At 57.9% G+C, this 15373-nt stretch overlaps 2 protein-coding genes across 2 annotated transcripts in view; both read left to right on the top strand.

Moving 5' to 3' along the window:
* Positions 1-3041: 3041 nt before the first annotated feature.
* LOC119696692 (kallikrein-14-like) lies at positions 3042-14155 on the top strand. The gene is made up of 5 exons (XM_038126493.1): positions 3042-3055; positions 7350-7387; positions 9104-9338; positions 12504-12757; positions 14013-14155. The coding sequence occupies exons 1-5, from the start codon at positions 3042-3044 to the stop codon at positions 14153-14155; spliced, it is 684 nt and encodes a 227-aa protein (XP_037982421.1).
* Positions 14156-14397: 242 nt separating this feature from the next.
* The window catches only part of LOC119696691 (scavenger receptor cysteine-rich domain-containing group B protein-like), a 14533-nt gene continuing 13557 nt past the window's right edge, over positions 14398-15373 (top strand). Inside the window, exon 1 of the mRNA XM_038126492.1 lies at positions 14398-14407. Coding sequence (XP_037982420.1) covers positions 14398-14407 — 10 coding nt within the window. The remainder of the gene's footprint in view (positions 14408-15373) is intronic.

Genomic DNA, 15373 nt, shown 5'->3' with positions numbered 1-15373 from the left:
TCACTTTGGGTCACTCTGGGTCACTCTGGGGCAGTTATTGGTCACTCTGGGGCAGTTATTGGTCACTCTGGGTCACTCTGGGTCACTCTGGGGCAGTTTTTGGTCACTCTGGGTCACTCTGGGTCACTTTGGGTCACTCTGGGTCAGTTATGGGTCACTTATTGGTCACTCTGGGGCAGTTTTTGGTCACTTCTGGGTCAGTTTTGGTCATTTACGAACCAATTTTGGGTCATTTTTGGGGTCAATTTCAGGTCATTTTGGGCCATTTTTGGGGTAAATTTTGGGTCATTTTTGGGTCAAATTCGGGTCAGTTTGGGGTCAATCTCAGATCCTTTCTCTGTCAGTTTTGGGCCAGTTTTTAATCAATTTCTGGTCAATTTGGGATTCATTTCGGGTCAGTTTTAATCAACTTTTGATCAAATTTGGATTACTTTTGGTTTTTAATCCATTTTGGGTCATTTTTTAATCAATTTTGGTCAATTTGGGATTAATTTTGGGTCGTGTTTGGGTCAATTTAGGGTTGGATTTAGGTCCATCACGGGGCCATATTTTGGTTAATTTTGGGGTCAATTTCGGGTCACTTTTGGTGCCATTTTTCTGTCACTTTGAGCCAATTTCCCCTCGTTTTCCCCCATTTCCGCGTCCACCAGGGGGCGCTGCTGGGCACGCAGGTGCTGCTGCTGACGTCATCGGCGGCGGGGGCGGTGCTGGCCGTGATTGGCTGCGTGGCGGCCACCAGGGGGCACCCCAAGGCGAAGCCCGTGGTGAGTGACAGGAGGGGGCGTGGCCACGGGGTTTATAATGAGGGGGCGTGGCTTATAAGGATGTCGCGTCCTTGTATGGGCATTGGGGTGAGGATGTGGGTGTGGCACACACTGACCACGCCCCCATCCCCGCCCCCAGCCCGTGGTGATCTATCAGACAGCGATGCCTGCCCCGGGGGCGGGGCCAGCCGAGGCCACGCCCCCTACTCCGCAATAAAGACCAATCACAGCTGAGCGTGCATCTGGCTCCGCCTCCTTCATCTGATTGGCTGGGGAGGGGGGTGAGGTCATTGGTGGCACTGGGGGCGGCCCAGAGCCAAACTGGGAGCACTGGGAGCCAACTGGGAGCCTTTTCCTCTCAGGTTTCCCTTTTTTTGCCTCACATTTCCCACCCTTTCCCCCTCCATTTTCCCCTTTTCTCCATCACGCTTCCCACTTTTTTCCCCTCACGTTTCCCCCATTTTCCCCTCACGTTTCTCGCCCTTTCCCCCTCATGCTTCCCACTTTTTTCCCCTGGTGTTTCCATTTTCCCCTCACGTTTGTCTCTATTTTTCCCTCATAGTTCGCACCACTTCCCCCCTCACAGTTCCTACCCTTCTCCCCCTCACGCATCCCACTTTTTTCCCCTCACATTTCCCTCCATTTTCCCCCCATATTTCCCTCCATTTTCCCTCATGTTTTCCTCCATTTCCCCCTCACGTTTCCCTCCATTTTTCCCTCACAGTTCCCACTTCTTTCCCTTCTCAAATTTCTGCCATTTACCCCTCACGTTTCCCGTCCTTTTTCCCCCTCATGTTTCCTGCTTTTTCCACCTCACATTTCCCTCCATTTTCCCCTCACTTTTCCCTCTGTTTTCCCCCTCACAGTTCCCACTTTTTTCCCCTCTTGAAGTTTCTGCCATTTCCCTCCGCATTTCCCGCCCTTCTCCTCTCACATTTCCCACCCTTTTCCCCTCACATTTCCCACCTTTTCCCCCCTCACATTTCCCACCCTTTCCCCCTCACATTTTCCTTATTTTCCCCCTTTCCCCCTCATGTTTCCTGTCCTTTTCCCCCTCATGTTTTTCTCACTTTGGCCTCCATTTTCCCTCACATTTCCCACCTTTTCCCCCCTCACATTTTCCACTTTCCCCCCTCACATTTCCCACCTTTTCCCCCTCACATTTCCCACCCTTTCCCCCTCACATTTCCCACCTTTTCCCCCCTCACATTTTCCACTTTCCCCCTCACATTTCCCACCCTTTCCCCCTCACATTTCCCACCCTTTCCCCCTCACATTTCCCACCCTTCCCCCTCACATTTTCCTTATTTTCCCCCTTTCCCCCTCATGTTTCCTGTCCTTTTCCCCCTCATGTTTTTCTCACTTTGGCCTCCATTTTCCCCTCGCATTTCCCGCCCTTTCCCCCCTCTCATTTTCCACTTTGCCCCTCACATTTCCCCCCTTTTCCCCTCACGATTCCCACCTTTTCCCCTCATTTTCCCCACCGTTTCCCCTCACGTTTCCTGTCCTTTTTGTCCTCACATTTCCCTCCCTTCTCCCCATTTTCCCCAGTTTTCCCCTCATGCTTCCCTCACAATTCCCGCCTTTTCCCCTCACACTTCCCTTCATATTTCCTGCCCTTTCCCTCACATTTCCTGCCCTTTTCTCCTCAAATTTCCTGCCATTTTCCCCTCAAAATTCCTGCCTTTTCCCCCCTCACATTTTTCCTCATTTTCTCCCTTCTTCCCCTCATGTTTTTCTCACTTTGGCCTCCATTTTCCCTCACACTTCCCACCTTTTCCCCCTCACTTTTCCTGCCCTTTCCCCCTCACATTTTCCACTTTCCCCCCTCACATTTCCCACCCTTTCCCCCTCACATTTTCCTTATTTTCCCCCTTTCCCCCTCATGTTTCCTGTCCTTTTCCCCCTCATGTTTTTCTCACCTTGGCCTCCATTTTCCCCCCTCACATTTCCACATTTTCTCCTCATTTTCCTGCCCTTTTCCCCTCATTTTTCCCTCCTTTTCCCCTCATTTTTCCCTCCTTTTCCCCTCACATTTCCACATTTTTCCTCATTTTCCCACCTTTTCCCACCTTTTCCCCTCACAATTCCCACCTTTTCCCCTCATTTTTCCCACCTTTTCCCCTCACATTTCCCATCCTTTTCCCATCGCATTTTCCTCCCTTTTCCCTCCCTTTTCCCCTCACAATTCCCATCCTTATCCCTTCAGGTTTTAATTTGTTTTCCCCTCATTTTCCTCATCAAAAAGGGCAGGAAGGAGGAAAAATTATCCAAAAAATGGGAAAAATCAGGTGGGAGAATGGGAAAAAATGGGCAGAAAGGGGGGAAATTGGACAAAAATAAGAGAAAATGAGGCAGAACTTGGCAGAAAGAGGAAAAAAATAGGGGGGAATTGAGTCAAAAAAATGGGCAGAAAAGGGGAAAATCGGAGGTAAATGAGGCAAAAATTTGTGGAAAGGGAGAAATGAGCCCAAAAAGGGAAAATTGGGAGGAAAAAGAGGCAAAAATGGGCAGAAAGGGGAAAAATTGAGAAAGCCACGGAGAAATGTTGGGGAAATGGGTGGGAAGGAGCAAAATCCAAGAAAAATGAGGCAAAAACTGGGCAAATTTGGGGAGGAAAGTGACAAAAAGGGACAAAATCCAGGGGAAAATGAGGCAAAAATGAGTAGAAATGAGCAAAACTCAAGGCAAAAATGGGTAAAATCAGGGGGGGAATTGGTAGGAAGGAGGAAACAGCAGGAAATTATATCAAAAAATGGGGGGAAATCAGAGAAAAATGAAGTAAAAAAGGGGAAATAAAGGTCAAAATCTGGGGGAAAACGAGGCAAAACTGGGGAAAATCAGGGAAAAGGGGGCAAAGATGGGGAAAATCGGGGAGAAAAGGGGAAAAAAAGGGGTGGAAAGGGACAAAATCCAAGGAAAATGAGGCAAAAATGGGACAAATCAGGGAGAAAATAAAAAAGGGGCGGGAAGGAGGAAAAATTGGGGGAAATCATCCAAAAATGGGGAAAATCTTAGGAGAAATGAGACAAAAATGAGGGAAACGAGGGGAAAATGATCCAAAAGTGGGCAGGAAGGAGGAAAAACCGGGAAAAATTATCAAAAAATGGGGGAAATCGAGCGAAAACTGGGGAAAACGGGGGAGAAAAGTGGCAAAAAGGGGGGGGGAAGGGACAAAATCCAGGGAAAATGAGACAAAAATGGGCAGGAAGGAGGAAAATAGGGGATCCAAAAATGGGGAAAATCAGGGGGAAATGAGGGAAAATCAGGGGGAAATGAGGTAAAAAATGGGGAAAAACGGGGGGAAATGAGGTAAAAATGGGAGGAAATGAGGTAAAAATGGGGAAAAACGGGGGGAAATGAGGTAAAAATGGGAGGAAATGAGGTTAAAAATGGGAGGAAATGAGGTAAAAATGGGGAAAAACGGGGGGAAATGAGGTAAAAATGGGAGGAAATGAGGTAAAAATGGGGAAAAACGGGGGGAAATGAGGTAAAAATGGGAGGAAATGAGGTTAAAAATGGGAGGAAATGAGGTAAAAATGGGGAAAAACGGGGGGAAATGAGGTAAAAATGGGAGGAAATGAGGTTAAAAATGGGAGGAAATGAGGTAAAAATGGGGGAAAATCAGGGGGAAATGAGGTAAAACGGGGGAAATGAGGTAAAAAATGGGGGAAATCAGGGGAAATGAGGTAAAAATGGGGAAAAATAGGGGAAATGAGGTAAAAAATGGGGTAAAATAGGGGGAAATAAGGTAAAAATGGGGGGAATTGAGGTTAAAAATGGGGGAAAACCAGGGGGAAATGAGGAAAAATGGGGAAAATTGGGGGGAAATGAGGAAAAATTGGGGGAAAATGATCCAAACCTGGTGAAAATCAGGGGGAAATGAGGAAAATGGGGGGAAATGAGGTAAAATTGGGGAAAATCAGGGGGAAATGAGGAAAAATGGGGGAAATCAGGGGGAAATGAGGAAAAAGGGGAAATCAGGGGGAAATGAGGAAAAATGGGGGGAATTGAGGTTAAAAATGAGGACAATCAGGGGGAAATGAGGAAAAACGGGGGAAATGATCCTAAACTGGGCTAAATTGGGGGAAATGAGGAAGAATGGGGGAAATGAGGTTAAAAATGGGGGAAATCGGGGAAAAATGAGGAAAAATGGGGGGGGAATGAGGTTAAAAATGGGGAAAAAACAGGGGGAAATGAGGAAAAATGGGGAAATCAGGGGGAAATGATGAAAAATGGGGGGAATTGAGGTTAAAAATGAGGGAAAACGGGGGGAAATGGGGGAAAATGGGGTTAAAATGGGGAAAATCAGGGGGAAATGAGGAAAAATGGGGGGAAATGATCCAAAACTGGGGAAAACCAGGGGGAAATGAGGAAAAACTGGGGAAAATCGGGGGAAATGAGGAAGAATGGGGGAAATGAGGTAAAAACTGGGGAAAATCAGGGGGAAATGAGGAAAAATTGGGGGAATTGAGGTTAAAAATGGGGAAAATCAGGGGGAAATGAGGAAAATGGGGGAAATGAGGTTACAAATGGGGAAAATCAGGGTGAAAATAGGGTGGAGAGGGAGAAAAATGGGGGAAAATGAGGAAAAATGGGGGAAATGAGGTTAAAACTGGGAAAAATCAGGGGGAAATGAGGTAAAAATGGGGAAAATCAGGGGGAAAATAGTGTGGAGAGGGAGAAAAATGGGGGGAAATGAGGAAAAATTGGGAGAAAAGGGGGGGGAATGGGAAAAGCGGGGCTGGGCGGGCTCCAAACCGGGCCGAAGCGGGCTGAACCGGGCCGAAGCGGGCTGAAGCGGGCCGAAGCGGGCCAGAACGGGGCGGGAGCGGCTGAGTCAGAGCGTCCCGGGATTAACGAGATCCGGGGAAACTGAGGCAGGAGCGGCCGCCGCCCCTCCCCCAGGCCGGGCGCGGCCACAAAAGCGCGGGGACAGCGGGGGGGGGGGGGACAGAGGCGACAGCGGGGACAGCATGGGACAGCGGTGAGGAGGGGGAGGGGAACGGGGGGACGGGGGAAATGGGGGAATGGGGAATGGGGAAAATGGGGGGGAATGGGAAATGGGGAATGGGGGAATGGGGAATGGGGGATGGGGGAAATGGGGAATGGGGAATGGGGGGAAATGGGAATATGGGGGGAATGGGAATGGGGAAAATGGGGAATATGGGGGGGGAATGGAAAATGGGGAATGGGGAAAATTTGGGATGGGGGAAATGGGGAATGGGGAAAATGGGGAATGGGGGAAATGGGGAATGGGAAAGGGGGAATGGGGGAAATGGGGAATGGGGGAAATGGAAATATGGGGGGGAATGGGGAAAATGGGGAATGGGGAAAATGGGGAATGGGGGAAATGGGGAATGGGGGAAATGGAAATATGGGGGGGAATGGGGAAAATGGGGAATGGGAAAGGGGGAATGGGGGGAAATGGGGGAAATGGAAAATAGGGGAAATTGGGGGGATGGGGAATGGGAAATGGGGAAAATGGAAATATGGGGGGGGATGGGAATGGGGAAAATGGGGAATGGGAAATGGGGAAATGGGGGATGGGGGAAATGGGGGAAATGGAAATATGGGGGGGAATGGAAAATGGGGAATGGGGAAAATTTGGGATGGGGGAAATGGGGAATGGGAAATGAGGAATGGGGAAAATGGAAATATGGGGGGGAATGGGCGATGGGGGAAATGGGGAAAATGGGGGAAATGGAAATATGGGAAATGGGGAAAATGGGGGAAATGGAAATATGGGGGGAATGGGGGGGGAAAATAGGGAATGGGGAATGGGGGAAATGGAAATATGGGGGGAATGGGAATGGGGAAAATGGGATGGGAAACGGGGAAAATGGGAAATGGGGAAAATGGGAAATGGGGGATGGGGGAAACTGGGGAAATGGGGGGAATGGGAATATGGGGGGAATGGGGAAAATGGGGAATGAAAAATGGGGGAAATGGGGAATGGGGGAAATGGGGGATGGGGAATGGGGGAAATGGGGGATGGGAAATGGGGGAAATTGGGGGATGGGGGAAATGGGGGATGGAGGAAATGGGGGATGGAGGAAATGGGGAATGGGGGAAATGGGGGATGGGGGAATGGGGGAAATGGGGAATGAGGAATGGGGGGAATGGGGAATGGGGAATGGGGGAATGGGGAAAATGGGGAATGGGAAATGGGAATGGGGAAAATGGGGAGTGGGGGATGGGGAAAATGGGGAATGGGGAGTGGGGGAAATGGGGAATGGGAATAAATGGGGGAAATTGAGGAGGAATTGAGGGAAAATGGGGGGGGGATGGGAAATCGGTGAATTGGAAAACGGGGCAAAAAGGGGAAATGAGGGGGAAATGGGGAAATTGGGGAAATGAGGGGAATTAGGGGGGAAATGGGCAAAAATTGGGGGAAAATGGAGAAAAATGGGGGAAATGGGGGGAAAATGGGGGGAAAATGGGGAGAAATGGGGAAATGGGGAAATGGGGGGAAAAAGGAGGGGGAAGGGAGGGAGGGAGGGGCCAGGCGGTGGGGGAGGGGCAGCCGGGTCACCCGTGTCCCCTCCCGTGTCCCCTCCCGTGTCCCCTCCCGTGTCCCCTCAGGGCCGTGGAGCCGCTGCTGCTGCTGCTGCTGCTCTCAGGTACCTGGGGACACCTGGGGACACCTGGGGACTCACCTGGGGACAGCTGGGGACACCCCTGGGGACACCCCGGGGACAGCTGGGGACAGCTAGGGACACCCCTGGGGACAGTTGGGGACACCTGGGGACACCCCTGGGGACACCCCGGGGACAGCTGGGGACAGCTGGGGACACTCCTGGGGACACCTGGGGAGACCCCTGGGGACAGCTTGGGACACTTGGGGACCCCTGGGGACACCTGGGGACATGTGAGGGCAGCTGGGGACTCACCTGGGGACTCACCTGGGGACTCACCTGGGGACACCTGGGGACAGCTGGGACACCCCTGGGGACACCTGGGGACACCCCTGGGGACACCTGGAGACACCTGGGGCACTCCTGGGGACACCTGGGGACACTTGGGGACACCCCTGGGGACAGCTGGGGATGCCTGGGGACACCCCAGGGACACCTAGGGACAGCTGGGCACACCTGGGGACACTCCTGGGGACACCTGGGGACACTTGGGGAGACCTGGGCACACTCCTGGGGACTCTCCTGGGGACACCTGGGGACACTTGGGGACACCTGGGGACACACCTGGAGACAGCTGGGGACACTCCTGGGGACACAGGGCCACTCCTGGTGACATTGTCCCCACACCTGGTGGCCCAGGGGACACTCCGGGTGGCATTGTCCCTGTGAAGCTGCCACACCTCTCATCCCCACGAGGTGACACACGTGTCCCCATGTCCCCATGGAGGTGCCACACCTGGTGGCCCAGGTGACATCCTGGTGGCGTTGTCCCCATAAAGGTGCCACACCTGCTGTCCCCACGAGGTGACACACGTGTCCCCATGTCCCCATAAAGGTGCCACACCTGCTGTCCCCACGTCCCCACAAGGTGACACACGTGTGCCCATGGAGGTGTCACACCTGGTGGCCCAGGGGACACTTCAGGTGGCACTGTCCCCATGGAGGTGCCACAACTATTGTCCCCACAAGGTGACACACGTGCTGTCCCCACGAGGTGACACACTTGTCCCCAAGTCCTCATGAAGGTGCCACACCTGGTGGCCCAGGGGACACTCCTGGTGGCACTGTCCCTGTGAAGGTGGCACACCTGCTGTCCCCATAAAAGTGCCACACCTGGTGGCCCAGGTGCCACTCTGTCCCCATAAAAGTGCCACACCTGGTGGCCCAGGTGACACTCCTGGTGGCACTGTCCCCATAAAAGTGCCACACCTGTTGTCACAGGTGCCACTCCTGGTGGCACTGTCCCCATGGAGGCGCCACACCTGTCGTCTCCATGAAGGTGCCACCCCTGGTGGCCCAGGTGCCACTCCTGGTGGCACTGTCCCCATGGAGGTGCCACACCTGCTGTCCCCATGGAGGTGCCACACCTGGTGGCCCAGGTGACACTCCTGGTGGCACCGTCCCCATGGAGGTGCCACCTCTGGTGGCCCAGGTGACACTCCTGGTGGCACTGTCCCCATGAAAGTGCCACACCTGCTGTCTCCATGAAGGTGCCACGCCGGTGGCCTAGGGGACATTCCTGGTGGCACCGTCCCCATGGAGGTGCCATCCCTGGTGGCCCAGGTGACACTCCTGGTGGCCCAGGTGACACTCCCGGTGGCACCGTCCCCATGGAGGTGTCACACCTGTTGTCACAGGTGCCACTCCCGGTGGCACCGTCCCCGCGAAGGCGCCACCCCCGCCGTCCCTTTGTCCCCGCAGGTGCCACCCTGTGCCAGCCGCCGCCGTGTCCCCCGGGCCAGCGCGCGGAGGGGGACGGCGCGGGTGCCACCTGCGTGCCGCTGTCGCCGGAGGGGGACGAGGACAGGATCATCGGGGGGTACCCGTGCGTGCCCCTGTCCCAGCCCTGGCAGGCGCTGATCTACGGCCCCCTGCGCTGCGGCGGCGTGCTCGTCAGGCCGCTCTGGGTGCTGACCGCCGCCCACTGCGTGCGCAGGTGACAGGGACATCCCTGGGGACAATGACAGGGGCAGGGGACATCCCCTGGGAACAGGGACAGGGACACGGGACATCCCCTGGGAACAGGGACAGGGACAGCTGCGGCCGCTCTGGGTGCTGACCGCCGCCCACTGCGTGCGCAGGTGACAGGGACATCCCTGGGGACAATGACAGGGGCAGGGGACATCCCCTGGGAACAGGGACAGGGACACGGGACATCCCCTGGGAACAGGGACAGGGACAGCTGCGGCCGCTCTGGGTGCTGACCGCCGCCCACTGCGTGCGCAGGTGACAGGGACATCCCGGGGACACCCCTGGGGACGGGGGACATCCCCTGGGAATAGGGACAGGGACACGGCACAGCTCACAGGGACAGGGACAGGGACAGCTCACAGGGACAGGGACAGGGACAGCTGCGGCCGCTCTGGGTGCTGACCGCCGCCCACTGCGTGCGCAGGTGACAATGACATCCCGGGGACACCCCTGGGGACGGGGGACATCCCCTGGGAATAGGGACAGGGACACGGCACAGCTCACAGGGACAGGGACAGGGACAGCTCACAGGGACAGGGACAGGGACAGCTGCGGCCGCTCTGGGTGCTGACCGCCGCCCACTGCGTGCGCAGGTGACAATGACATCCCGGGGACACCCCTGGGGACGGGGGACATCCCCTGGGAACAGGGACAGGGACACGGGACATCCCCTGGGAACAGGGACAGGGACACGGCACAGCTCACAGGGACAGGGACAGCTGCGGCCGCTCTGGGTGCTGACCGCCGCCCACTGCGTGCGCAGGTGACAGGGACATCCCTGGGGACAATGACAGGGGCAGGGGACATCCCCTGGGAACAGGGGACATACCCTGGGGACAGGGACAGAGACACGGGACATCCCCTGGGAACAGGGACAGGGACAGCTCACAGGGACAGCTGCGGCCGCTCTGGGTGCTGACCGCCGCCCACTGCGTGCGCAGGTGACAGTGACATCCCGGGGACAATGACAGGGGCAGGGGACATCCCCTGGGAACAGGGGACATCCCCTGGGAACAGGGACAGGGACACGGGACAGCTCACAGGGACAGGGACAGCTGCGGCCGCTCTGGGTGCTGACCGCCGCCCACTGCGTGCGCAGGTGACAGGGACATCCCTGGGACAATGACAGGGACAGGGGACATACCCTGGGAACAGGGGACAGGGACAGCTGTGGCCACTCTGGGTGCTGACCGCCGCCCACTGCGTGCGCAGGTGACAGTGACAACCCTGGGGACAGGGACAGGGAACATCCCCTGGGAACAGGGGACATCCCCTGGGAACAGGGACAGGGACACGGCACAGCTCACAGGGACAGGGACAGGGACAGGGACAGGGACAGCTGCGGACGCTCTGGGTGCTGACCGCCGCCCACTGCGTCCGCAGGTGACAGGGACACCCCTGGGACAGGGACAGGGGACATCCCCTGGGGACAATGACAGGGACAGGGGACATCCCCTGGGAACAGGGACAGGGACACGGCACAGCTCACAGGGACAGGGACAGGGACAGGGACAGGGACAGGGACAGCTGCAGCCGCTCTGGGTGCTGACCGCCGCCCACTGCGTCCGCAGGTGACAGGGACACCCCTGGGGACCCCCCTAATGTCCCCATCCCCCATGTCCCCAAAATCCCCAATGCCACCATATCCCAATGTCCCCAATGTCCCCAACGTCCCCGCAATGATCACAACAGCCCTGACGTCCCCAATGTTCCCAATGTCCCAAATCCCCAATGTCCCCAATGTCCCCAATGTCCCCAAATCTTCCCATTTCCCCCCAGGTTTCCCCTTTTTTCTCCAATGTCCCCAAAGTCCCCAATCCCCCTTGATGTCCCTGACCCCCTCAATGTCCCCAACCCCCCAATGTCCCCAACCCCCTCAATGTTCCCAATGTTCCCAATGTCCTCAATGTCCCCATTGTCCCCAATGTCCCCAAAATCTCCAACATCCTCGTTGTCCCCACTGTCCCCAAGTACTCAATGTCCCCTATGTCCTCACTGTCCCCACTGTCCTCAACCCCTCAATGACCCCACTGTCCCCAACTCCCCCAGTGTCCCCAATGTCCCCAACCCCTCCAATGTCCTCAACATCCCCAATGTCCCCAAGCCCTCCAGTGTCCCCAATACTCCCACTGTGCCCCATGTCCCCACTGCCCCCAACCCCTCAATGACCCCAATGTCCCCATTGTCCCCAATGTCCCCAATGTCCCCTGCCCCTCAATGACCCCAATGTCCCCATTGTCCCCACTGTCCCCAATGTCCCCAGCCCCTCAATGTCCCCACTGCCCCCAACCGTTCAATGTCCCCACTGTCCCCAATGTCCCCAATGTCCCCAGCCCCTCAATGTCCCCACTGTCCCCAACCGCTCAATGTCCCCACTGTCCCCAATTTCCCCAGCCCTTCAATGTCCCCACTGTCCCCAGCCCCTCACTGTCCCCACTGTCCCCAACCGCTCAATGTCCCCCCTGTCCCCACTGTCCCCAGCCCCTCAACGTCCCCCTGTCCCCTCTGTCCCCAATGTCCCCAGCCCCTCAATGTCCCCCTGTCCCCTCTGTCCCCAATGTCCCCAGCCCCTCAATGTCCCCCCTATCCCCTCTGTCCCCAATGTCCCCAGCCCCTCACTGTCCCCACTGTCCCCAACCGCTCAATGTCCCCCCTGTCCCCACTGTCCCCAGCCCCTCAACGTCCCCCTGTCCCCTCTGTCCCCAATGTCCCCAGCCCCTCAATGTCCCCCCTATCCCCTCTGTCCCCAATGTCCCCAGCCCCTCAATGTCCCCACTGTCCCCCCTATCCCCTCTGTCCCCAGCCCCTCAATGTCCCCCCTGTCCCCTCTGTCCCCACTGTCCCCAGCCCCTCAGTGTCTCCACTGTCCCCAACCCCTCCATGACCCCACTGTCCCCTCTGTCCCCACTGTCCCCAACCCCTCAATGTCCCCAGTGTCCCCAGCCCCTCAATGACCCCAATGTCCCCACTGTCCCCAACCCTCTCCATGACCCCACTGTCCCCACTGTCCCCACTGTCCCCAATGTCCCCTATGTCCTGAATGTCCCCAATGTCCCCAATGTCCCCAGCCCCTCAATGTCCCCACTGTCCCCAATGTCCCCTCTGTCCCCCCCGTCCCCTGTGTCCCCAGGGGTCTGCGCGTCCGGCTGGGCGAGGACGACCTGCAGCGGCGCGAGGGGACGGAGCAGGAGCGCCGGGTGACGCTGGCGGTGCCGCACCCGCGCTTCGACCCGGCCACGCTGGACGCGGACCTGGCGCTGCTGCGGCTCGAGCGGCCGGCGGCCATCGGCCCCGCGGTGCGGCCACTCGCGCTGCCCCGCGCCTGCGGCCGCGCCGGGGACACCTGCCTGCTGTCCGGCTGGGGGACCGTCACCACGCCACAGGGTCAGTGACACAAACGGGATTGGGGACATTGGGGACACCGTCACCACGCCACAGGGTCAGTGACAGGGACTGGGGACACTGGGGACACCGTCACCACACCACAGGGTCAGTGACAGGGATTGGGGACATTGGGGACATTGGGGACTCCTGCCTGCTGTCCGGCTGGGGCACCGTCACCACGCCACAGGGTCAGTGACACAAACGGGACTGGGGACATTGGGGACATTGGGGACTCCTGCCTGCTGTCCGGCTGGGGGACCGTCACCACGCCACAGGGTCAGTGACAGGGACTGGGGACATTGGGGACACCGTCACCACGCCACAGGGTCAGTGACAGGGATTGGGGACATTGGGGACATCTGGGGACTCCTGCCTGCTGTCCGGCTGGGGGACCGTCACCACGCCACAGGGTCAGTGACACAAACGGGATTGGGGACATTGGGGGACATCTGGGGACTCCTGCCTGCTGTCCGGCTGGGGGACCGTCACCACGCCACAGGGTCAGTGACACAAACGGGATTGGGGACACTGGGGACACCGTCACCACGCCACAGGGTCAGTGACAGGGACTGGGGACATTGGGGACATCTGGGGACTCCTGCCTGCTGTCCGGCTGGGGGACCGTCACCACGCCACAGGGTCAGTGACAGGGATTGGGGACATTGGGGACACCGTCACCACGCCACAGGGTCAGTGACAGGGATTGGGGACATTGGGGACATCTGGGGACTCCTGCCTGCTGTCCGGCTGGGGGACCGTCACCACGCCACAGGGTCAGTGACAGGGATTGGGGACATTGGGGACACCGTCACCACGCCACAGGGTCAGTGACAGGGATTGGGGACATTGGGGACATCTGGGGACATCTGGGGACTCCTGCCTGCTGTCCGGCTGGGGGACCGTCACCACGCCACAGGGTCAGTGACAGGGATTGGGGACACTGGGGACATCTGGGGACACCGTCACCACGCCACAGGGTCAGTGACAGGGACACAAATGGGATTGGGGACATTGGGGACATCTGGGGACGCCTGCCTGCTGTCCGGCTGGGGCACCGTCACCACGCCACAGGGTCAGTGACAGGGATTGGGGACATTGGGGACATCTGGGGACATCTGGGGACTCCTGCCTGCTGTCCGGCTGGGGGACACCGTCACCACGCCACAGGGTCAGTGACACAAACGGGATTGGGGACATTGGGGACATTGGGGACGCCTGCCTGCTGTCCGGCTGGGGGACCGTCACCACGCCACAGGGTCAGTGACAGGGATTGGGGACATTGGGGACATCTGGGGACTCCTGCCTGCTGTCCGGCTGGGGGACCGTCACCACGCCACAGGGTCAGTGACAGGGATTGGGGACATTGGGGACACCGTCACCACGCCACAGGGTCAGTGACAGGGACACAAATGGGATTGGGGACATTGGGGGACATCTGGGGGCATCTGGGGACATCTGGGGACGCCTGCCTGCTGTCCGGCTGGGGGACCGTCACCACGCCACAGGGTCAGTGACAGGGACTGGGGACATTGGGGACATCTGGGGACATCTGGGGACGCCTGCCTGCTGTCCGGCTGGGGGACCGTCACCACGCCACAGGGTCAGTGACAGGGACTGGGGACATTGGGGACACCGTCACCATGCCACAGGGTCAGTGACAGGGATTGGGGACACTGGGGACATCTGGGGACATCTGGGGACTCCTGCCTGCTGTCCGGCTGGGGCACCGTCACCACGCCACAGGGTCAGTGACAGGGATTGGGGACATTGGGGGGACCGTCACCACGCCACAGGGTCAGTGACAGGGACACAAATGGGATTGGGGACATTGGGGACATCTGGGGACGCCTGCCTGCTGTCCGGCTGGGGGACCGTCACCACGCCACAGGGTCAGTGACAGGGATTGGGGACATTGGGGACACCGTCACCACGCCACAGGGTCAGTGACAGGGAATGGGGACATTGGGGACATCTGGGGGAACCGTCACCACGCCGCAGGGTCAGTGACAGGGAATGGGGACATTGGGGACATCTGGGGACATCTGGGGACTCCTGCCTGCTGTCCGGCTGGGGCACCGTCACCACGCCACAGGGTCAGTGACAGGGATTGGGGACATTGGGGACACCGTCACCACGCCACAGGGTCAGTGACAGGGAATGGGGACATTGGGGACATCTGGGGGAACCGTCACCACGCCACAGGGTCAGTGACAGGGATTGGGGACATTGGGGACATCTGGGGACATTGGGGACGCCTGCCTGCTGTCCGGCTGGGGGACCGTCACCACGCCGCAGGGTCAGTGACAGGGATTGGGGACATTGGGGACACCGTCACCACGCCACAGGGTCAGTGACAGGGACACAAATGGGATTGGGGACATTGGGGACACCATCACCATGCCACAGGGTCAGTGACAGGGATTGGGGACATTGGGGACACCGTCACCACGCCGCAGGGTCAGTGACAGGGACACCCCGGGATTGGGGACATTGGGGGACATCTGGGGACATCTGGGGACACCTGCCTGCTGTCCGGCTGGGGGACCGTCACCACGCCGCAGGGTCAGTGACACAAACGGGATTGGGGACATTGGGGACATTGGGGACATTGGGGAC

The sequence above is a fragment of the Motacilla alba genome, unplaced genomic scaffold (assembly GCF_015832195.1).
Source record: "Motacilla alba alba isolate MOTALB_02 unplaced genomic scaffold, Motacilla_alba_V1.0_pri HiC_scaffold_35, whole genome shotgun sequence".
Classification (NCBI taxonomy): Eukaryota; Metazoa; Chordata; class Aves; order Passeriformes; family Motacillidae; genus Motacilla; species Motacilla alba.
The sequence above is the reverse complement of the archived record's forward strand: the minus strand, read 5'-3'. Positions and strand labels throughout refer to the sequence as shown.